We start from the raw sequence: 24,470 nt of genomic DNA on the forward strand, positions 1-24,470 counted from the left end.
AGCCAACCAAAATTACTCCAAGAGTGCAACGACGACTCATCCAGGAAGTCACAAAAGAACCCAGAATGACATCCAAAGACCTGCAGGCCTCAGTGGCCTCAGTTAAGGTCAGAGTTCATGACTCAACCATAAGAAAGACACTGGGCAAAAATCCGTCATGGGAGAGTTCCAAGACCAAAAACACTGCTGACAAAAAAGAACACAAAGGCTCGTCTCACATTTGCCAAGAAACATCTTGATGATACCCAAGACTTCTGGAGAAATATTCTGTGGACTGACGAGACAAAAGTTGAACTTTCTGGAAGGTGTGTGGCCCGTTAAATCTGGAGTAAAAATAACACCATTTGATAAAAAGAACATCATGCTAACAGTCAGACATGGTGGTGATGTACTGGGCTGCTTTGCTGCTTCAGGACCTGGACCACTTGCTGTGATTGATGGAACAATGAATTCTGCTGTCTACCAGAAAATGTCCGGCCATCAGTTCATGACCTCAAGCTCAAGAGCTCTTGGGTTATGTAGCAGGACAACAACCCAAAACATAACAGCAAGTCCACCTCTGAATGGCTCCAAAAAAAAAAATAACAAACAACTTTAAGGTTTCGGAGAGGCCAAGTCAGAGTCTGGACCTAAATCCAACTGAGAAGCTGTGGTCTGACCTTAAACAGGCAGTTAATGCTGGAAAACCCTCAAATATGGCTGAGTTAAAACAATTCTGTGAGGAAGAGTGGGCCAAACTTCCTCCACAGTGATGTGAAAAGAATTATCAACAGTTATCACAAACGCTTGATTTCAGTTATTGCTGCCAAGGGTGGAACAACCAGTTATTAGGTTCAGACGCCAATTACTTTTTCACATAACCCTCAACAAATAAAATCATCATTTAGAACCTGCGTTTTGTATTTCCTTGGGTTGTCTTTGTTAGATATTTAAGCAGGAAGGGTGCATGGCACTGTAGATGTCACTTGCTTTGTCTAATTTCTGGCACAAACATAATGATTAATACATTTGCACATTTGAGTAGCACATCTAATACTGCTGAGGTTTAAGTTGATGTTTTCCTTCCTGTTTCATGCTTTTGTGCTCTTTATAGAGTATTTTGATGTCATGGACCAAAGCTTTCAAGGCAAGCGGAGTTGAGGGAAAGGATGTTGTGAGCCTTCTGAGAAAATCCATCAAGAAACGAGGGGTAAGTGTCCTAATTACAGTTTAGTGGCTCTTTATGCAATTTTTTATTTCTTATACAGTAAATGCAAATCAGTATGTCTGCAACTAGACTAAAAGCAACACTTGGAGCTTTAAACTTTTTCGTTTTTTAATACTGTCATTCAAGTTTTGCTAAGGTTCCTCCCATTTCTCTGGATCTTTGTTGAGATGTTTCTACACCTTGATAGGAGTCCACCTGCACTAAATGAAATTGATGTGCATGATTTGGAAAGGCACACATCTCTCTATAGAAGGCCTCACAACTGACAACGATGTCAGAGCAGAAGCTCAGCCATGAGGTCAATGCTGCAGAGCTGTAGAGCTCAGAGATAGGATTGTTGACAGATCTGGAGAAGGTTACAAAAAATTCTGCTGCACTAAATGTTCCCAAGAGCACAATGTTCTCCGTAATTCTCCCTCCTTATTCTCAAGTTGTAGGGGGTTGTAGCAAGGTCAACAGTTTCTGTGCATGAAAGCTGGGAGTGCATGGAAAGAACTTGTGAAAGACAGTTCAGACCAGTCAGTGGATTTGTATAAGGAGGTATAATGCTGGCTGAAGGCTGAATAATTGTTCATAGTTGTATGAGTAGAGTACCTGGAAGGGGAGGTAGCCACTTAAGCTAATTTTCAAGTGTTTTCTCAGTACTTATTTCATTTTTTTAAATTTCTAATAAATCTGGAATCATTTCTAAAACTCAGTTTTCACTTTGACATGATGGGTTACTGAGTGTAGTGTATCTGCTGTATATCACCTCAACTATTTCCAACAAATTTTGAAAGCCAGAAAAATCCTTCGTTTTCATAACTATGATGTAGGGATACACAATTTTATCTGCATATCTGTGTTATTTCTACTATATTGTTTGGGCTTTTATACCTTTATTCATAGAAAAGGACAGTGAATGAAGTCAGAAACAGGGATGAGAGAGTGGGAATACAATACAATACAATACAATACAATAAGTTTATTTATCCCCGCAGGGAAATTCAATTGTTTGGAGTCTCTCTCATCAAGGAAGCACAGACCACGTAGGATTGAAACCAGAAGTTTCCATACACTATAAAGACACATAAGCTTTTTTCTAACTGTCTGACATTAAATCAGTTTAAGGTTTCCTGCTTCCTGGATAAAAAAGTAAATAAATTTAGAAAATAAGATTTCTTAGTCTCATTATTCTGGCATTTAGCAAATAGAAATAATTTTGGTAATCCTAACTTAGCTATAACAGGGAAAGTTCAGTCTGATTCATTGTCAGACAGTGAGAGTAAATAAGGGTTATGTGTCCTCTTTTTACAGTGTAAGTAAACTTCTAGTTTCAACTACATAGGGCGCCTTAAACCACTTTTAAAAGCATTAAGTATGACGTAAAAATAAACAAACTAAAAATCAAAACAAGGAGTTTGTTTTTCTTTCCATCAACTACATGAAACTGGCCAGTTGTTGTCTTTCACTACAGATGACGGCCAGTGCACAGTGAAGAAATGATTGCACATAACATCCAAAAACAGCTGTTGCATTTCCCTTTGTTATAAATGTGTAACTTCCCTGAAGAACCTGTTAGAGATCCATATTCTCACATGATTTTACTGTGCAGCTCCTTAGTTGCTTCAAGGGGTGGGCAATTAATCCAAAATTACAATAAATTGCAATATGGCCTGCTGCAATTTTCAAATTGCAGCAGAGATTACATATCATGCAATCATTCCAGTTCCTTTTTTTTAGAATAGTCTACAAAAAAAGTCACACTTTCTTCATTTTTTTACATTTTTCTGATTAAGTACAAGGATGACATAAACATGATCATTCCCTTCAATACAAGTCAAAATCATCACACAGGTATTTTTTTCAAAATTGTTCAGCCCTAGTTTAATCTAATATTGTGTTGGTTATAACATAGAAAGATTTAATGCTTTTGTTTGTTGGAAAATACATAAGATGAAGAGATGAGAAATACTCGCAGAGCAAATCACTGTGTCAATATCGGGGACAAAAATAGCAATTAGATTATTTTTCTAAATCGTTCAGCCTTTGTAGCTACTCAGTATTTAGGACTTAAAGTAAACTTTAAATTAAATACTTGTACTCGGGTAGATTTATAGATCATTCATTTTACCTCTAAGAAGTAAATTTTACTTGATTAAAATAATCTTGTACTTTCTAGCTCTGCTGTTGCTGAGCTTTCCTCCTCAGGTCTGTTTACCTCATTCTCTCCACTTTGATTGATCTGGAGTTCATTTAATCAGGCTGGAGGGTGGCGGAGCAGGGAATCACTCCCATGACTCCTTGATATCCTTGCCATCCTTTGGTCATTGCTTTGATGATTACATCCGGTGCATTTAAAGCAGTAATAGATATGTTGGAGCTTGGATAATTCATAATGTTTCAGTTAGAAAACAGAATTGATGACAGGGTTGCCCTGAGGGCTCAAATCTACAAAGAGCTGAGGGAAGAGAGAGCTATACCTGACTCAAACTAATTCTCTGGTGCCTTCCAGTCTTGGTCTTCTCTCACTGCTGTCACCATATAGATGAACTCTGCAACTTCTGCCTTCAGGCTGCATGCTTAGGAATGCATCTACATCCCAACATGTTCAGTTTTGATCAAGTCATCAAGTACATAATGTTGGTTTTAACTTTAGCTATCAAAATGATTTAGCTTGTTTGCAGGTGTATGTTTCATTGCATTAGTAGAGCATCTGTGTAAATGTGGTGTTTCTCTGAGTGGGAGTGACAAATTAATTATCACGATTGCTTTTATAAACATTGAAACTATGATTATTAATCTAGTATTTGTAATTTAAAAGGATTTTTTGTGTTGTTAAGGTTATATTGTAAACATAAATGTCTTGCGGTTTATCTGTTGCCAGGGCTGGACTTTGACAAAAATCTGACCAGGTATTCTTGGCCCACGTCTCCCTCTAATAATTAGTGAAATATGAACCAACATTGATTCACATTACCCATAATAAAGGTTTTTAAATGTGATCAGTAATCAGCCTCATCTATGAATGTGCTCTCTTGAATGGTACCTAATATTTAAGCTTAATATGAACACATTTAAATACAACAATTGCTGTCAATCATGTGACTTTGATTATGAGAAGGCAACAATCATGATCACAGTTAAATTGTAATAATTGTGCAGCCTTAGCTGTGAGTTCTGATTTGAACTTTTTTCAAATCCACAGAATCAGCAAAATATGGTGTTTATGGTGAAGTTTCTATGAGAGGGAGATAAAAGGAGATGCAGTAGAGATTGATTCAGACCCCCCCCCCACACACACACACACCCTCCGCAAATAATAGATAAAGCTCTCTTTCCCTGTAAGGGTACGGTGCAGTCGTCTGACCATTGACCAGTGAGATATCGACTGTATCAGAGCTCACTAACCAACCAAGCTGAGAGTGTCAGCCCTGCTCTCAACACTCTTTTCACACCAGATGTGCTCTTTATCTTTATGCTAGAAGGTACGCCATAAAGACAAATGTATTTGGCCATACCATATTGATTTCAGGTGTTTTATTCAGAACTGTTACTGCAGGCATACAAAATGGAGCACATCGCCATGCAGTCTCCATTTGCAAATGTTTGTGATCCTAAATATGGGTTCTGAAGAGCTCAGTGACTCCAAGCGAGGTACTGTGATGAATGCCACCATTAGATTTCATCCCTGCTGGTCAACTGTAAGTGATATAATTAGAAAATGCAAGGAGCAGGTTCAATGACTGGTGAAACGCATGGTCCGTTAAAGTCGCTAACGCTCTGCTGATTGCATAGCTGAAGAGTTCAGAACTTCCACTCTCATTACTGTAAAATAGTGATGCACGATAAGTATTTTACTTATCGATACTGAAAACCGTTAATTTCCTACTCCTGTTGGCCGATAACCAATAATAACTGATATATTTTTTTCAATTGTTTATTTAAAAAAAGAAGTTTATTTGATGTGTTTATGCACGTCTGGGGGTAAGAAGGGGTTAATATGTACTGAGCAAAGGTATTTACAACTAATTTTAACTAATATCACTCGTATTTTTCAAAAAACAAAGAAATGTTCTGACTTTATAACTGTTATTATAGTTCACTTTTTTTAGTTAAACATTTTTGTACCAAGTACAACATACACAAACAACTGACATAGGTTTTCCCCCATAAAACCGAATGATAACAGGGTGTTATGCTTAACAAATGGAGATATTAAGGGCTCTTTTTTTTTTTTTTTTTTTTTTTGCTGCTTAAGCTAGAATTAAAGCGAGCTGATGTTTTACATAAAGATGAAAACTATGCACTGACATAAGTCATATTAGATATAGGTTAAGAATGTAAAGTCCACCGTGGTCTGTGGCTAAACTTCTGTTCCTAACGTCAATCAGACTGAATGAAACCATGTCAAACAGAGCAGGCAGGTATATAGTGCTTAACAAATTTATTAGACCACCCTAACCCTAACGAAAATAAGGTTTATGCCACAGCTGCCCTAAATTAACAGCATTGGTAATTACCAAAATCATTTTTTATGTTTCTGCAATGGTTAATACACCAATATTTAGAAGCTCTTTAACTGAAATGATATTTGTAATGCTAAAATATGATTATTATTGTTATCCATGAATTGTTATCCATGAGTTTTAGTTGTTGAATGTTATGCTTGATTCATTTCTGACTTCTCAGAGAAGCCCAGTGAGCCGGCTCAAATTTGGGTGAATTCAGTTTGAAATCCCTCATTCCTGTTCAAAATGGTAAAACGTGGAGAGCTGACTGAAAATGAAAGAGTCCACATTAAAGCACTTCATGATGCTGGATGGTATCTGAGACAAATATGACAGGTGGTCTAATAAATTTGTTAAGCATTGTACGTCTATGAAAGTAGCGATGGATCAGGAGACTTTCAGACTGATTTTGTTGATATAACGTTGCGCCTTTTGGGTCTGGCAAACTTTCTGCAGTTTTCAATGCCTGCTTACGATCAGCGCTCTGCCTGGTATTAGCCGTTAACTCAGTCCTAATGCCTGTGGCTGAGGCTAGTGGCTACTGCTGCTTCGTTTTAACGTCGTTAGGATGATGACTCTTAAGTGACTTATAAGATCCGTCGAGGACTTCTTTCTACTCTTTGTGACCTTTGCAGGGCAAATTCTACACACACGGTCGTGTTGTCCTCCCCGTAAATACTGACTAACGCCACCGTGTTGTTAGCATTTTAGCACAGGGGCTGCTTCCTCTTCTTCTCTGGTGCTTAACAGCGGGTCGTGTACTGCGTGTAGTCTCGTGAGAAAGAAAACAAACATCAGCACTGCTGTGCTGACAAAAATATATATGTTATTGGGGCAAGTCGTCATGATATCGGACTTATTGGAATGACTTAATAATTTCCTGTTATCGGCCCGATAATTACCGGCCTCGATAGTTATCATGCACCCCTGCTGTAAGCACAGAAACTGTGCAGTGAAAGCTTCGTATATGGGTTTCCATGGCTGAGCAGCTGTATGCAAGCCTCAATTCAAATGCTCAGCATTGGAGCTGTGTAAAATACACAAACGCTTGACTGTGGAAGAGTGGAAACATGTTCTGATGGATGAAAGATCACACTTCTCTGTTTGGCAGTCAGATGAGCGAGTCTTAGTTTGGCGGATGCTAGGAGAACATCACCTGGTGGTATAGGGCTGTTTTTCAGGGTTTGGGCCAGACACCTTATTTCCATTGAAGGCCATCTTAATGCTTCAGCAAACCAAGACATTTTAGACAATGCTATGCTTCCAGCTTTGTGGCAGCAGTTTGGGGAAGGTCCTTTTCTGTCCCAACATGACTGTGCCCCAGTGCACAAACCAAGAGCTATAAAGACATGGTTTGGTGTGGAAGAACTTGACTGACCTGAAAACAGCCCTGAACTCAACCCCATCCAGCACCTTTGGAATGAACTGAATTGAGATTGTGAGCCAGGCCTTTTGGTCCGACATCATTGTCTGACCTCCTAAATGCTCTACAGAATGAATAGAAACAAATTCCCACAGAAATACTCCACAATCTTGTGGAAATTCTTCCATGAAGAGTGGAGGCTGTTAAATCTGCTAAAGGAGGCCAACTCCATATTAAAGTACATGTATTTGAATATAGTGGCATTAGAGTCCCTGTTGGTGTAATGGTCAGGCAGCCAAATTCTTTTGTCCATATAGTGTATTTGTGTCTGTAATTAGCAAGATGTAAATGGCTCACTCTGGCAAAGTATTAAATGCACTTTTTTTTTTCTGAAAATTTTTTTTCTAAAAACCTAACTTCATAGTCCAGCTTTATAAGCTAAAATTATTTTATCCAATCAACCTTAAAGGTCACATATTTTACCCTTTTGAGACAAGTTTATTCTGGTCTCAGAGGTCCCCAAAATATGCCTGTGAAGTCTGTTGCTGAAAAAACGCTCCAGTATTGGATTTTTGTATATCTAAAAATCAATCTGTTTCAGCCCTGCTCAGAACGAGCTGTTTCTGTGTCTGTGACTTTAAATATTAATTAGATCTCAAAATGGATGTGTGGAGGATCAGGAGAGGAGGGTGGAACTTTCTTTAAAGTGGGGAGGGCCAACCAAACCTGGGGGCGGGGCTTACTCCCCACATGACATCATGGGGGGAATAATAACCTGGGAATGGCTTGTTTTAGCACACATTTTCTGAAAGGTGGGGAAAGAGAGGTGGGGAGGGAATGGATTTTTCTTTTACTTGAGGGGATTGTGGACAGGCCAGGGGCACATATTTTTGTTAGAAAAGCCTGAAAAAAATATTTTTGCATAATGTGTCCCTTTTAAAGATTTACACACGTGGACAAAATTGTTGATACCGCTCTGTTAATGAAAGAAAAACCCACAATGGTCACAGAAATAACTTGAATCTGACAAAAGAGATAATAAATAAAAATTCAATGAAAATTAACCAATGAAAATCAGACATTGCTTTTGAACTGTGGTTCAACAGAACTATTTTAAAAAACAAACTCATGAAACAGGCCTGCACAAAAATGATGGTATCCCTAGAAAAGATTGAAAATAATGTGACCATAGGGACATGTTCAACCAAGGTGTGTCCTCTAATTAGCATCGCAGGTGTCTACAAACTTGTAATCAGTCAGTCGGCCTATTTAAAGGGTGACAAGTAGTCACTGTGCTGTTTGGTGACATGGTGTGTACCACACTAAACATGAACCAGAGGAAGTGAAGGAGAGAGTTGTCTCAGGAGATTAGAAAGAAAATTATAGACAAGCATGTTAAAGGTAAAGGCTGTAAGACCATCTCCAAACAGCTTGATGTTCCTGTGACTACAGTTGCACATATTATTCAGAAATTTAAGATCCACGGGACTGTAGCCAACCTCCCTGGGCGTGGCTGCAGGAGGAAAATTGATGACAAATCGAAGAGACGGATAATACGAATGGTAACAAAAGAGCCCAGAACAACCTCCAAAGACATTAAAGTTGAACTCCAAGGTCAAGGTACATCAGTGTCAGATTGCACCATCTGTTGTTGTTTGAGCCAAAGTGGACTTCATGGGCGATGACCAAGGAGGACACCACTGTTGAAATCAAATCATAAAAAAGCCAGACTGGAATTTGCCAAACTGCATGTTGACAAGCCACAAAGCTTCTGGGAGAATGTCCTATGGTCAGACGAGACAAAACTGGAACTTTTTGGCAAGGCACATCAGCTCTATGTTCACAGACGCAAAAATGAAGCATACCAAGAAAAGAACACTGTCCCTACTGTGAAACATGGAGGAGACTCTGTTATGTTCTGGGGCTGCTTTGCTGCATCTGGCACAGGGTGTCTTGAATCTGTGCAGGGTACAATGAAATCTCAAGACTATCAAGGTATTCTAGAGAGAAATGTGCTGCCCAGTGTCAGAAAGCTTGGTCTCAGTCACAGGTCATGGGTCTTACAACAGGATAATGACCCAAAACACACAGCTAAAAACACCCAAGAATGGCTAAGAGCAAAAAATTGGACTATTCTGAAGTGGCCTTCTATGAGCCCTGATCTAAATCCTATTGAACATCTGTGGAAGGAGCTGAAACATGGCATCTGGAGAAGGCACCCTTCAAACCTGAGACAACTGGAGCAGTTTGCTCATGAGGAGTGGGCCAAAATACCTGCTGAGAGGTGCAGAAGTCTCACTGAAAGTCACAGAAATCATTTGATTGCAGTGATTGCCTTAAAAGGTTGTGCAACAAAATATTAGGTTAAGGGTACCATCATTTTTGTCCAGGCCTGTTTCATGAGTTTGTTTTTTAAAATAGTTCTGTTGAACCACAATTCAAAAGCAATGTCTGATTTTCATTGGTTAATTTTCATTGAAGTTTTATTTATTATCACTTTTGTCAGATTCAAGTTATTTCTGTGACCATTGTGGGTTTTTCTTTCATTAACAGAGGGGTACCAACAATTTTGTCCACGTGTGTATGTGGAAGAGAGGAGGGTAAGCAGAGAAGTCGTCTACTCTTGATGTCACAACCATTTCCCTTCACATAAATTAACTCATATTCTTAAACCTCTATTCTCATTTTCCTATTTAATTCTAACCTCCAATCTACTGCCATTTTTAATTTTGGATGGCATTAATTGTAAGCTGGCTGAAGCATGAGCACACACACACTAATTTATAATGATTTCTGGGAGTAATAGTTAAGTGGATAAGCATGCTCATCAGATACTCATAATAAAGCAAAATGTGTCAGTGAATCAGAAGTCCCATCTGTTTGTTGTCTTATTAAATTATCGGTTTGAATGTTTGCCCTTAAATCTCTTTGCAGGACTTTGATGTCGACATTTTAGCTGTGATCAATGACACCGTGGGAACCATGATGACCTGTGGCTTTGATGATCATCTCTGTGAAATTGGCCTTATTGTCGGTGAGTGCAGCCCACCATTGGAAATCAATACCAAGAGTCAGTGAGGGACATTGAACCTTTCTTGTTCCCTTTAAACCCTCTGAAGCAGATTCTGACATTAACCATAGTTTTCTTCAAGCTAAGTACAAAATCTAAGAACACTCCAGTGCAGAGGTTCCCTGTGGGGGTGGGGGGATGCTTTCAAAAAAACAAGAAATTTAAAATAATTTAAAGTGGTATAACTTATCCATTTTTGTAAAAGATATCCTTAAATGAGTTCAGTTTAAAATAAAACAATACATATCAAGTGACATAATAGCTATTAGAGCACTGCGGTAGAATGCTTCACCTGATGTGCATATTTGTGCTAGTTAATCTACTTACCATACTAATTACTAATGTAATTTGATTTAATTTAATTACCTATTTGATTTCTTTAGAGTGCCAGAGGTATTAGGATGTGTATTAGTACCCCAATTTTCACAACAGGCTGGCAAAGACTATGGGTAGGTATTATGGCAGGGTGCACAATTTTCCCTCTAGCTTTCACAATGGCGATTTAACCCTCTGGTACCCCCTGTGCCAAAAAGGCACACTTAGTTGATATTTAAAAAAAAAAAAGCGGTGTCCTCTTTCACAATTAATATTGTCACATATTATATTTTTTTCATTTTTGCACAATTTTCAAAATTCTGTCTCAGCCACAACAATCAGCCCAACATAAATAAAGTAAACCTTTTTTATAGCGTTTATATCCCTGGTGTGCAAAGAATGCGCACTGAAACCCATTCAAACCACTTCTTTTGATCCATATGCCATTAAGGCATAATTCATGCATTTTCTGGTTTTTGGGCTTCATTTGAGAGTTAGGGCTTTACATTTAAACCTGGACCATTTTTTATCCTGTGACGTCACTTTTACCATATATGGGCAAGGGCAGGAAATACATGTTTTTTCCAATTAATTTAATTTACAGTAATAATCCCTGTGCATTTTTTGCACACTAGGAGGAAAATGAGGCAGCAACTTGTAGGGATATCAGAGGGTTATGCCATTGTTAGAGCTTCTAAGTGGTTGGTAGGTGGGGAAAGACGGCAGTATGGGATGTGCTTCCCACCAATCAGGGCTTACATGGATGACATGACACTGGTGACCACAACAGCACCATGTACGAAAAGGCTACTGGAGAGGCTAAATAAGGGTGCATTTGCATCAGAGCTGTTTGGTCCACTTTGAACAAACTCTGGTCCGTTTCACTGGATAGTCTGGTCTCGGTTCGCTTCCAAACAAACCCTGTTGGGGTTTGTTTAAAGTGTGACTGCACAGTGTACCAACTAGTGAACCAAAGGCAGGAGGTAATAATAAAGCTTAATGATTTACAGATTCATATATGTGATTTAATTCACTTCAATACTTGTCAGTACCTCGCTGTGCATCTGTGTAGCCATAGCAACATGTCGTAGTCTCTCGCTCACATGTTAGCTTGCCTTTTTCTTCTGTGCTCATTTATTCATCTCAAGTAAAGAACAACATGCTGGACAGCTCACTGCCTCGCTTGCTCATAATGCCCCAGTGCAAAAGCAGAAACCCCAAGACTGTGAATTTGCTGTTTTTTCATTGTTTATGTGGAAGAAAAAGACAGCATTCCAAAACATATCTATTACTGCATTTAAAGCAGTAATAGATATGTTGGAGCTTGGATAATTCATATTGTTTCAGTTAGAAAACAGAATTGATGACGGGGTTGCCCTGAAGGCTCAAATCTGCGAAGGGCTGAGGGAAGAGAGAACTATACCTGACTCAAACTAATTCTCTGGTGCCTTCCAGTCTTGGTCTTCTCTCACTGCACCTTCTGCCTTCAGGCTGCATGCTTAGGAGTGCATCTACATCCCAACATGTTCAGTTTTGATCAAGTCATCAAGTACATAATGTTGGTTTTAACTTTAACTATCAAAATGATTTAGCTTGTTTGCAGGTGTATGTTTCATTACGTTAGCAGAGCATCTGTGTAAATGTGGTGTTTCTCTGAGTGGGAGTGATTGTGTTTCACTGCACCATACAAGCATTTCTGACATGATTCTGACACACGAGACCTATGTGTGCCTATTAGAAAGCTCATTGTCCAAGTAGGTTATTTACACATGCATGCATTGATGCTGTGCCTCAAAGGCCCTTGTGCAGCTATAACACATCTTTTAAGTCCAGTCTTTCTTGTTTTACACAACTGTTAGTAGATCTGCCTGATTTCAGACAAATTAATTATCACAATTGCTTTTATAAACATTGAAACTATGATGATTAATCTAGTATTTGTAATTTAAAAGGATTTTTTGTGTTGTTTAAGGTTATATTGTAAACATAAATGTCTTGCTATTTATCTGTTGCCAGGGCTGGATTTGGACAAAAATCTGACCAGGTATTCTTGGCCCATGTCTCCCTCTAATAATCAGTGAAATATGAACCAACATTAATTCACGTTATCCATAATAAAGGTTTTTAAACGTGACCAGTAATCAGCCTCATCTATGAATGTGCTCTCTTGAATGGTGCTTAATATTTAAGCTTAATATGAACATATTTAATAGAAAAATTTCTGTCAATCATGTGACTTTGATTATGAGAAGGCAAAAATCATGATCACAGTTAAATTGTCACAATTGTGCAGCCTTAGCTGTGAGTTCTGATTTGAACATTTTTCAAATCCACAGAATCAGCAAAATATGGTGTTTATGGTGAAGTGTCAATGAGAGGGAGATAAAAGGAGATGCAGTAGAGATTGACACCCCCCCCGATAAATTAGCGCTCTAGAATTCCAGTGGGCGAGGTCCCTCACCTTCGGTTGCACCAAACCCACAGCACTTTGATGCATGGCACAGTGGGTAAGGCTGTGGCTCAGGCTAAGAAAGGCCAGTGGATGAACTGGGAGGGTGTAGAGAAGAGGAAGCTGAGTTGGAGAGACCTGTGGAGTAGGGGTGGGAGAAAAAGTCGATACGGCATAGTATCACAATATTGTGTCTGGCAATATATCGTATTGTCTCATCCACCAAGTATTGATTTTTTAAACTAATTGCTAATTTGAACGGAAGTACAGTGCTTAACAAATTTATTAGACAACCTGTCCTATTTGTCTCAGAGACCATCCAGCATCATAAGGTGCTTTAATGCGGACTCTTTCATTTTCAGTGAGCTCTCCACATTTTACCATTTTGAACAGGAATGAGGAATTTCAAATTGAATTCACCCAAATTTGAGCTGGCTCACTGGGCTTCTCTGAGAAGTCAGAAATGAATCAAGCATAACATTAAAGCACTAAAACTCATTTTTCTGTTCAGGAATGCAAGTAAATAACTATAATCTGACATGTTAATCAAGAAATATTAATGTGCTTTACTATTTTTTTCCAGTTTTTTTTTGGAAATCAGTAAATTTGAGAATTCATGGCTAACAATAATTATTATATTTTAGCATTAAAAATATCATTTTGTTTAAAGAGCTTCTACATATTGGTGTATTAACCATTGCAGAAAGATAAAAAATGATTTTGGTAATTACCAATGCTGTTAATTTAGGGCAGCTGTGGCATAAACCTTACTTTGGGTGGTGGTCTAATAAATTTGTTAAGCAATGTACAGTATGATAATGTATGATACAGTATATGATAATGGAAAAATAAAATCAATTGTTTGGACAATTGTTTTTCCGGTGAGGTAGGCAGAGATGACGGTCATAGAGCAGGAGAAGGTTAGTACAACAAACATGGCAGCACCAGGGGAAGGACATTAGGAATGCAAGCAGGGCATGAATGAGATGGACATGACACATGAGGTTTGCAAGAAGTGCTACATGAAAATAAAATACTGCAAAAATACGACAAACATGAGGACAAGACTAATGCTAAATCGTCGAAACAGTTGAAAAAAATGGTATAGATCACAATATATCACAATATGTGGTATCGCAATACTCACTGTATCGCAAAATGTTCAAAATCGCAATAACATCGAATCGTGACCCTGTCCAACCCCCCCTAGAGCTAAAACACTGGGTTGACAGGGGCCTGCCATGTGCTTTGTGCTCAGTGACAGCAAATCTTGAAAGAGTGTAAAATCAGTTTGTCATAAGTTAGATATACATGGAGACATGACAGGGTTTCAGAAAGTCTAGCAGCAGGAATTGAAAACAGAAGGCAACAGGTGAATGCAGGATGTAATCAGGCAGAGAGGACAGTTTGGTTTGTTCAGGAGGGAGAGAGTTAAAGGAGGCAGGTTTTTAGGTAGGCACCAGTCAGGCCAGTTAAAGAGTGCCAAGGACTGGGAGATGCAGGTAGATTTAGGAGGGAAACTTGTTGTGTCACAGGAAAAAGTTGGCACTAGTTTGAGGCCTGACATAGTGCTATGGTCTGCCAGTCAGTGTATAGTTTATTTTATAGAGGTGACGGTCCCATGGGAGGACTCTGTGGAGGAATCCTATGATAGGAAGACTAAAATATGCTGATATAGGAGCAGAAGCTGAATGGAAAGTTAGGACTCGTCCAGTTGAAGTGGGATGTAGAGGGTCAGCTCTTTCATTGCTTAGAGAGCTGGGAGTGCAGAGACAGAATTTGCAACGGTTAAGGAGACGTCAGATGAAGCATTTCACTGGATTTGGATGAGAAGGAATAATGCCAGCTTGGGGTAAAAAAAAAAAAAAAAAAAAAAAAAAAGGTTAACGAAACCCATTAACTCCTGTTAGTCTTAAGATTCTCATAGTCTGTTCTTTTCTGTCTGTTGATGGTGTAATAACTAGTCGTGCTATAGTAGGTAGAAGGGGCAAATAGAGTGCCAGCCTAGTCCATCAGGGGTTGAGTGCTAGCTCCAGTTAGGGCACCTCACCTGCTCTGCCTCCCCCACCCTCTTACCAAGCTTTCTCTCTTTCTCTTCTATATCTCTTATGTACTTTTGCAGTGTCATGTTGGTAGTAGGTAGGGCTGAACAATTTGCAAAAATAATCATATTGCAATTTTTTTCCCAAATATTGTGATTGCTATTTAATATGCGATTATTCTTGGGTTAATCTTGTGTATTTTTGACAAATTCAAGCAATAAATATTTCCATGAATAAGACCATGTGTATTGAAAACAGTGAAAATATTTCCAAAGCATTAATCCATAGTAGCATAGTGAATCTGTATTTGAGGGTGCAACAAGCTTTTAGCTATAAAGGAGGTGGCTGGGGTGGGGGAGGTGAGGCTGGCTACCAGCTGATTGCAGCTGAGGTATAGTTTCATGAAGTAACGCTAGGCTTCATCAGTTTTAGATTGAATGAGCTAACTATTTTTGCTTCTATTGCAAATGTGATGTCATTTGCTTTGTTTAAGGGTATTATCATTTTTATGTCACTAATTTTGATTAAGAAAAACATACATAAAACACAAAAAGGAGGATTTTTTGTAAACCATTGTAAAAGAATTGACGTTCGAATGATTGCATAATGTGCATAAAATGTCTGCTGCTGCTGCAAAAAAAATAGATTTATGAAACTGGTATTTTGACACATTTTTAGTTAAAAAAATATTGCAACTGCGATTTGAAGATTGCAGCAGGCCATATTGCGATTTAATCTAATTTGCGATTAATTGCCCAGCCCTAGTGGTAGGAATGGTAGTTTTCTTGTCGTTGGAGTCATGGTAGGGTAGGTAGCAGGGGCAAATAGAGCGCCAGCCCAGTCCGGCAGGTGTTGAGTATCAGCTCCAGTCAGGACAACTGACCATAGCTCTGCCTCCCCCACCCTCTTGCAAGGCCTGGGTCTGCTGAAGGTGACAATGCTGGTTGGCCATGTCTTAGGATAGGTAAGGAATAGTTGTCTCCGTGTTGGCATGGTGGGCGGTGAGAGCTGGCTCTGGGACTTTGGAGATCTCTCTTCAGCCCTCTGGAGGTGTCGCAGGCTGACTGGATGAAACACAGATGAAGCAGGTTCCCACTTGACTACCCTGATGAATAGCACCCAGTGGTCTGCACGGTTGACTTGTGGAGGCAATTAGTAATGGATTAGGGATTTCTTCACTGAGTGCAGATCCTCTTTGTAGGGCACAAGTATCTTGTGTTTATTCAGAAGAAAGAAATCTGCATTTCTCCCCCTGTACCCAAGGTTCAGCAGGAGTCTCCTTTCCTGCACCTAGGCTTTTTTGACAATTGTCTTTTCATTTCAGTGATTTCAGCATTGATTTTTGTTCGCAGTGTAAAGGTCTGCCCTTGCTCACTCAGCCCCACAGTCAATGAGCTATTTGAAGAGTAAATCTTTACCCTTAAGACCATTAAATTGCTATTAGTTAGTATTATAATACTGGCTCATAAGCTTGGTATCTGCAGAGTTTATTTTTCCAAAACAAACTGACATGCTATTTAGAGCAGTATAAAGAAAACAGCCTGCTGGTTCACGAACTAAACGATAATGAAAGGAGCATTTTTCATTCCTTAATTATCTTCTTTAGCAGAGGATTCTTCTTCCTTTTAATACAAGATAAGACAACCTACAACTCTTTGCATAAGCTTCATTAAAAGTCACACACCTCCTGACCGTTCATCAGAACAAGTGATAACAATGACTGTATGTCCCCTTTGCTGTTATACAATTACTTTATTCAATCAGACCTATGAGGAGAGGAGGGTGAGCAGAGTAGCTGTTTACTCTGGATGTCACAGCTATGGCTCTTCACATGAATTAACTCATATTGTTTATCCTCTATTCTTATTTCCCTATTTTGTGCTAACCCACAATCTACTGCAATGTGTAATTTGATATCTGCTGTTCTGATGCCATTATTATAATCTGGCTGAAGCATGAGCACCCACACACTAATTTATAATGAGCATCAGCTATTTTTCCGTCATAATGAAAATGAAATAAAGAAAACGTAATTATGTAATGGTAAGGTCTTTTGTTGGCAGTTCAAACTGCTTCACGTAATAAGCTGAAGTCAGACATAACAGACCTTTAAAATCTTTACATCGTAGAAACACGAGCTTTCTGGGGGTGGAGGCATATTCCCCTGGGAGAAAAAAGGTACATTTTAAAGTTGATAACATCCATTTAATGCACTTTAAGAGCAAAATTAAAAGGCTAAAACCATGTTGTGCTCCAATTCAATCAATCCAATTCCATCTGATCTGCCAATTCTACTTTCCAACTGTTTCATGGTCTGACCTCTTAATAAAGAATTTGGATAATACCAGTTTTTGTCCTTTAAACTCTTCAAAAACATTTATTTTACCCTTCTTTGATAGATTTCCAATTTAATGTCCATAATAAAACACTGATTATCATCTCTGATTTTAACTAAAACTTATTTCCCCTAGAAAGTTGTGTGTCCAACTCTTTATTTAATTTCACCTTTAGTCCCTTTTTTATGCTGAAAAGTTTTTTTATGTTATTAAATTATCTATTAATTTTCTATTGTATTAAATTATCTATTGAATAAAGTGTGATTTAATATTTTGGGTTATGTTCACATTCTGCAAGGAGTAACACCGGTTATCCCTCTTTGTTTCGTGTTACTCTGTGATATATAAAATGTAGATATATAATCATAGGAACATGGAAATGTAACTCATTACAACATGCTGGGATGTGGAGAAATGAAGTGGAGGGGTGGGGGAGGCATGGTGCAGACACCGCTGGTGCTTCATTCACTCAAAAGGGCTCGCTAGGATATTTAGGAAACTCACAGTTCTTTTCTTCCTCTTTGGCATTTTTTTTAGGAAAGTCAGATGAATGTCAGACTTTAGAACTAGGCCATGATGTGCACAAATGTCAGAATGCCAGAAAATAAAATAGAAAAAAACTGAGACAACTTTTTTTTTTTAAATATAATGAGTTATTAAATAATGGTGAAAAGAGACTAAAAATAGGTGAAAAGTGGCAAGAAATGGGGAGAAATTGGTAAAAGCAGCAAAAAAGGGGATAAATGCAGCAAAGCTGGCAAAAATGGACAAAAAGTGGCTAAAAGCAGCTAAAGTAGGCACAAAGTTACAAAAGTATTTTGCAGAAATAGGCAAAAAAAGGTGAAAAAATTGTTTTAAGAAGTGACAAGAATGAATGAAAAAGGGTAACATGGATGAACATAGTAAAAATTGGCAAAATAGACAAAAAGTGGCCAAAATGGGCAGAAAATGGCAAAAGGCAGCTGAAGTAGGCAAAAGTGACAACAAGAAGTTAAAAAAATGGGAAAAAGAGTGTCAAATAGCGGTGCAACAATTCAGCGATCTGGATTGATATATTGATTGTTTGAGCAATGATTCAGTCAAATCGATTTAAAGTATAAACATCGATATCCATCGCCAGTTTTACCTTACGCTTTTAAGTCCCCTCGCGTTTCCGCTTGTTCACTTTGTTGAAGACTGTTTTTCATGTAAATGCCTTTTGGCAATAAAATTCTCAAAACGTATCAATATTTTGTTTTTTTTTCCTTTATGTGAAAAGTGACAAACTGTGGTAAATGGGTTCACAATATCGTCTGATATCGATCGCAGGCGTCCAAATCGAATCAAATCGAAATCGAATCGTGGCAGACTTTGTGATATCGGCTAATATCAAATCATTGTTCTGAGACTCGATATCATATCGTATTGTGATGAAACTGGTGATTTACCTCCCTGCTATCTAATGCGCTCAGTTTAATATACTAGGTTTTTGATTTTCATGGACTGCAAGCCTTAGTAATGAAGACTGACAACAATAAAAAAGGCTTTGAATATATCAGTTAATGCATAATTAATTCAGAATATGTAAATGATTTTCTTTATGAATTAAACTGAGACCTTTACCTTACTATTCTTACATTTTGAGATGCACCTGTAAGATCTGCTGCACAGACTGAACAAATCAAGCCTCTCCAGCAAAAACTGTCTTGTATTGTCCGGACCCCCACACTTCTCATTGCCCTCTTTTCCCCTGTACAACTGCCCCCAAACCCACTGCTCTCTCTGTTAAAGAACCTGAGGTGTTTTAGTGTTGGATATTTGGGCTCATGAATAAATTTGATTGATGCCTTTATGGGAAAGTGTGGAAATTTGATAGAAATATCCCAAGCCATTATTTCTGTTATTTTTAATATTCTCTCCCTGACAGGAACCGGGACCAATGCCTGTTACATGGAGCAGATGAGGAATCTGGAGCTGCTGGATGGCGACGAGGGGAGGATGTGTGTGAACACGGAGTGGGGTGCTTTTGGAGATGATGGTGCCTTAGAGGACCTGCGCACTGATATTGACCGTGAAATTGATGCTGGCTCTTTGAATCCTGGCAAGCAGCTGTAAGTAGTAAAGAAAGAAGGCACCCTTCAGGACAGGCATATATCACAGACGCCTTTGTTGGTTTTTTTACATTATTATATTTTTGAAGTGAAATCCTCTCAGGTTCTCTGCTCCTGTTTTGATTAGCCTTTTCTGCAGCTGACTGGTTGTCATGGAAACCTTTTTTTTTTATTATTAATTAGGAATAGGGGAGATTTCCACAGCAGTCATTTTACATGACGTCTAAATTGTCATGGTATCAGTAGTGCTTGGACTTCAATTTAAAACTGACAGGTTCTCAGAAGCTGAGCTGGACTTCTAATATCTGTTCTTTCACACTGTGTCAAAGCAATGTGCTCAGAGGTTTTTACAGTTCCACAATGATGTGTAAAGATTTTCTACATTTCTGACACTTTAATAAGGGCTGAAGTCATAATCATGTTTATTTTGATTGATATTGAGATTGTAATTATTTTGATAAATGACTCATTGATTTCACATCTTCATCTGTGCAGAAAACAAACTAATTTTGCACATTATTTTGCATTGTTCCAGGGCTGAGGTTGTTTTAACTTTTCAGATAACCAACGGTGATATTCAAAGATTCTCGCAAACTTCAAGCTGAAATGTTTGTTCCAGGTCCTAGAATGGAGGGATCATCACCAGCATTTGAGGAGAACAAGCCTGTTAACTACGGTGGCTGGTAAAGAGAGTACAGATGAGGGATAAATTACTACTCCCCCATTAGGGCTGAAACTTTCAACCTGAACCACTGACAAATACTTGAGCTAGAGTTTTTCTTTATGCCAACTTCGCTCCTCTTCTCCTGACTTTCTTTGCCTCCATGTTGTCTTGCTCGCTTTAACTAGGCATGGGCGGTAATACCATACACCGTCCTATTAAAAAATACCTGTGGTATTGCTTTAATTAGCGTAATTACACCATGTTCCAAATTATTATGCAAATGACATTTTTCTCTGATTTTCCTAAATAGTTGATGACAGCATAATTTACTAGTCATCAGCTGTTAGAGCAGAATACAAGTTTTATTGAACAAGCCTGATGATGATAACTTTTTTTTTCAAAAATAAAAAACTCAAAATGCACTGTTCCAAATTATTATGCAGAACAAAGTTTTAAAACATTTTATAGGTTGTAAAGATTTGAAAATGAACATTTGTTGTTGAATTTGCTACATTAGGAGGTCATATTTACTGAAATCAAAAGCTATTTCAATCAAAAAACATCTTAACAGACCAAGTTCCATGTTAACATAGGAGCCCTTCTTTGATATCACCTTCACTATTCTTGCATCCACTGAACTTGTGAGTTTTTGAGAGTTTCTGCTTGAATTTCTTCGCAAGATGTCAGCATATCCTCCCAGCGCTGCTGTTTTGATTTGAACTGCCTTGCAGTAAAACCAAATATAGAAACTGAAGTCCATCTCCTCAACGTTCAAGCACTCAATGTTCCAGCACCTTGATACCTTCGAGATCACATTTTTCTCAGTCATTATATCACTTCATCTTCACCTCTCAATCTCCTGTCATTTTGATGTTTTCTTTTTCTTTTTGTAGCTCTCTTCTCTGCCCTCCTGCTGGTGTCCTCTACCATCTACATATAAACCATTTGCCATTTAGTGTAACAAAAGCTAACTATAATTGGCTGACTCAAGATAAGGTTATAATCAAACTAACACAGTTGTGGGCTTTTAGCTACTGTTAGTATAATGCTTAATGACTTGCAGTTTTCAGCATAGTCACAAATCCCCTGCATTCATGGTTGGAATGCTTAGACACCATTACTGAACAACCTCTAAAAACCAGTTACACTGTTATCAGCAATAATCATCAACCAGCTAATTACCTGTCCATGAGAAAAGCTGCTAGTTTTTAATCTAATCTAGCTTTAGACTGGTGCTGTTTCAGACTTTTTCTCGAGAACTCCTCATCAACATCTTCACTATCCATGACACATGCTTTATTCTGTTTGTTGATACATTTTTAGTTTGTTGTTTGATGCAGCAGGCTCCCTTTCATTTAGGTTGCTATGCAATGTTTGCAGTAGTTGTTAGTACTGGATCAGCAACTTTTCAGGCAGAGAGCTCTGCCAGAGGGGTTAAGAACAAGCATTTAGTTGTACAATAAAATAGAACAGATACCTTACTGATGTTGTATTTAAGAACACGGCAAAACTTTGTTTGCAGTATTCCTGAACAGCAGCCTTTAAAAAACAGTTTGATATGTGAGACTAGGTTAAAACCTAGTTTATATGGCTGACTCCAACTATCTGGGCAGGGCAGAGGCGACCTGACACACCATATCGACTGTTTCAAATATCTACTGCATGGACATATTTTACATTAATCTGGGAAAGGTTCCATTAAAAGCGTTTAAGAAAGGTAGGACTATTCAATATATATTCTCAGGAGGAACGTTTCATCTGTCACATTAATGCAGTGTTAATTTTGTCGACTAAAACTATGACTAAAAATGTTCGTTGACAGCCTTTTTTTTTCACAAGAAAGACTAAGACTAGTCAAAAAAGATCTCTGATGTCTAAAACTGGCTAAAGGTAAATTCAGTTTTTTTGTCAAGATTACTAAGGCCTTATGCACTGAGACGAATTCAGCAAAAGTTTTGGTCGCATCGGCATTTGAGGCAGTTTTCCATAGTCTTCTTCCCTCTTGGTGCATTTACATGGCAGCGTTACAGCGCCACTTACAGGCTTGTTATATACTACAGCATTTTCAGTCTTTTTTTTAGTGGTTTTGTGCTTACGCGGACATTTCCTGAAACAATCCCGTATTTACAGAAAGTTTTTTTTGTAAGGAAATGGAAATATATCGTATTTCTCTTCATGGGGACAAGGCCTAACCTTGCAAAGCAGATGGATTTCCCCATTTCTGTGTTTCTCACTGGCAAAAACAGCTTGCAAAGCTCCAATCTGAACCGTTTGAGCCCGGTTAGAAAGTGACAGGACCAATCAGCGATAAGGGGCAGTGCTTTCGGGCGACAGAGTCGTGACGTGAGCAAGCAGCGAGAAAAGGCCAGTGCAATTATGGCGGAAGAGATTTGCGTGGATGCTGCTAAAGCGCCAGTTTTATCAGAATTTGATCACATTTCTTTGTTAAAAGAAGAACAAAGAACAGCATTGAGTTGTTTTCTTTTCAAAAATGACAAAAGTTGTGTACTGACATGTCTACAGTCGCCATGGTTCGCGTTATGCAGTTCTCTATGGAGTTTACTCTTTCAGTAGGGGCGCAGCTCGGTCGCGGCTACGTCACGTGTTTTGTTGCTCTGATTGGCCCGTAAAGATATGACAGACAGAACATTCATCCAATCAACCTCTGAGTTTTTATTCAAAGGCTCTACCCTTTCCCAAACGCTATCTATGGAAGGTTTACCAGATGGATGTGTGAAACGCATTCATTTTGTGTCAGGTTAGACTAGGCCTAAAACTAGACTTAAATGTGATTTAGGTCTTTGTCGGACATTCAGAATCCATGACACCTCTCCACTGTGGGTAAATTCAAATTACAATGCATTTGTAGCTATTCTACCTCTCAGCTGTAGGGACCCCAGGTTTGGCAGGATGCATAGAACACACTGCTATGATTTGGTTCCAGATTTAGGCAAGAGAATAAATGCTTGGACTAAAAGGCAAGACTAAAACGTGCAGACTTTTTATGGACTAAAACTAGACTGAAATGTTTTTGAGTTTTCGTCGACATAAACCAGAATGAAACTATAAAGGGTAGAAATGACTAAAATGTGACTAAAACTAAAAGTCATTTAATTTAAAGACTAAGACAAAGACTAAAATTTAAAATAGCTGTCAAACTTAACACTATGTGCATGACAGGCCAATCAGAGTGACAAGACAAAATGACGTCAGCACGCACTTCTCTAGAGCTGACAGATTGCTGCTGCAGTAGATTGTGAACAGTGGAGCTTCTCAGTGGATAAAATCGATGCCAAGGCTGGTCACGAGTTGTGCAAAAACATGTTCTCTGCCAAGACAAGCTTTCGGTGTGGCTCTGTGCTCTCATTTCAAAAAGAAAATGTGGTCCAATTCCGATTAAACTGACGCTTTCCTACATCTACTTCTGAGCTGGTTCCACTGGAAGCAGCTTTGGGTACAACTAAACCCCGCTCATAACTACCGCCTTGTTCTTCTTAAATGATGCTGATTGGTCTGAACAGCACTCATTTTTGCACAAAGGTTGTGGATTGGAGATTTTTAAGATGGATACGCCTGATGACAGAGATGGAAGTCTGGTGAGATTAGGTGCAACCCATAGCTGATGTGCTTTCAGATGACTTAGGTTATAATTCTTCTCTGGCCATCAACACAAAAATAAACTACATCCTACAGCTCTAAAGCATTAGTTATTCACTTTGGTGTTGCTGATTTTAGACAGGCAATCTCTTCTAATTACTCATCAGTAATACCTCTATCCCTTTCAAGCAGTCATTACTTCTCATTTCAATGCTTTCACACACAGTATTGCTCTTGCAGGATTTTGCTGTTGGAACAGAATGTTCTCTCCATCTCAGTGTGAGCAGTCAGAGGTGATAATAGCAGAGACAGTTTATTGAGACAAACATAACACAACAGCCTGTAGCATGCAGAATCCATCCAAAAGAAGACATTCTATTGATTATATTCTCTAATGTAGCTGTTTTACTTAATATCTCTGAGTGGCAGGTTAATACATAATCAATAAATGGTCATTATATTATTGAAGGAAATTAAAGATGAAGCTATTTTAGTCACTCTGTGTTTATTGACTCTATTGAAGTGTGAGGCTGTTACACCTGTGATGCTGAAGGTGTGCTTTTATAAATGTGCAAAAGAGAAGACGAGTCCTAACACTGTCCGTTTAGCTCTGTCGGCTGACAGTCTTCCATAAAAACTGACCTTCTCTCTTTTAGTTTTTGGTTAATCTCTGTGTTAGAGGTTACTTTTGAAATCAAATACATCCTTACTGAAGAGAAAAGGAGAGAAATGAAGCATCACCCACACAGGTGATGTGTTTTAGCCAAACTTACAAGGATTGTTGGATCTAAATTTGCACCCCATGTCTGACTGGGATCTCTTTCAATAAAAATGTAAACTCTATTCA

At 38.5% G+C, this 24,470-nt stretch overlaps 1 protein-coding gene across 2 annotated transcripts in view; it reads left to right on the forward strand.

The window, feature by feature from the left end:
• The window catches only part of hk2 (hexokinase 2), an 85,824-nt gene that overhangs the window by 17,338 nt on the left and 44,016 nt on the right, over positions 1-24,470 (forward strand). For both annotated transcript variants that reach the window (XM_041788479.1, XM_041788480.1), the window contains 3 exons: positions 1,094-1,189; positions 9,995-10,094; positions 19,179-19,362. In XM_041788479.1, the coding sequence (XP_041644413.1) occupies positions 1,094-1,189; positions 9,995-10,094; positions 19,179-19,362 (380 nt within the window). The remainder of the gene's footprint in view (positions 1-1,093; positions 1,190-9,994; positions 10,095-19,178; positions 19,363-24,470) is intronic.

The sequence above is a fragment of the Cheilinus undulatus genome, linkage group 5 (assembly GCF_018320785.1).
Source record: "Cheilinus undulatus linkage group 5, ASM1832078v1, whole genome shotgun sequence".
Taxonomy (NCBI): Eukaryota; Metazoa; Chordata; class Actinopteri; order Labriformes; family Labridae; genus Cheilinus; species Cheilinus undulatus.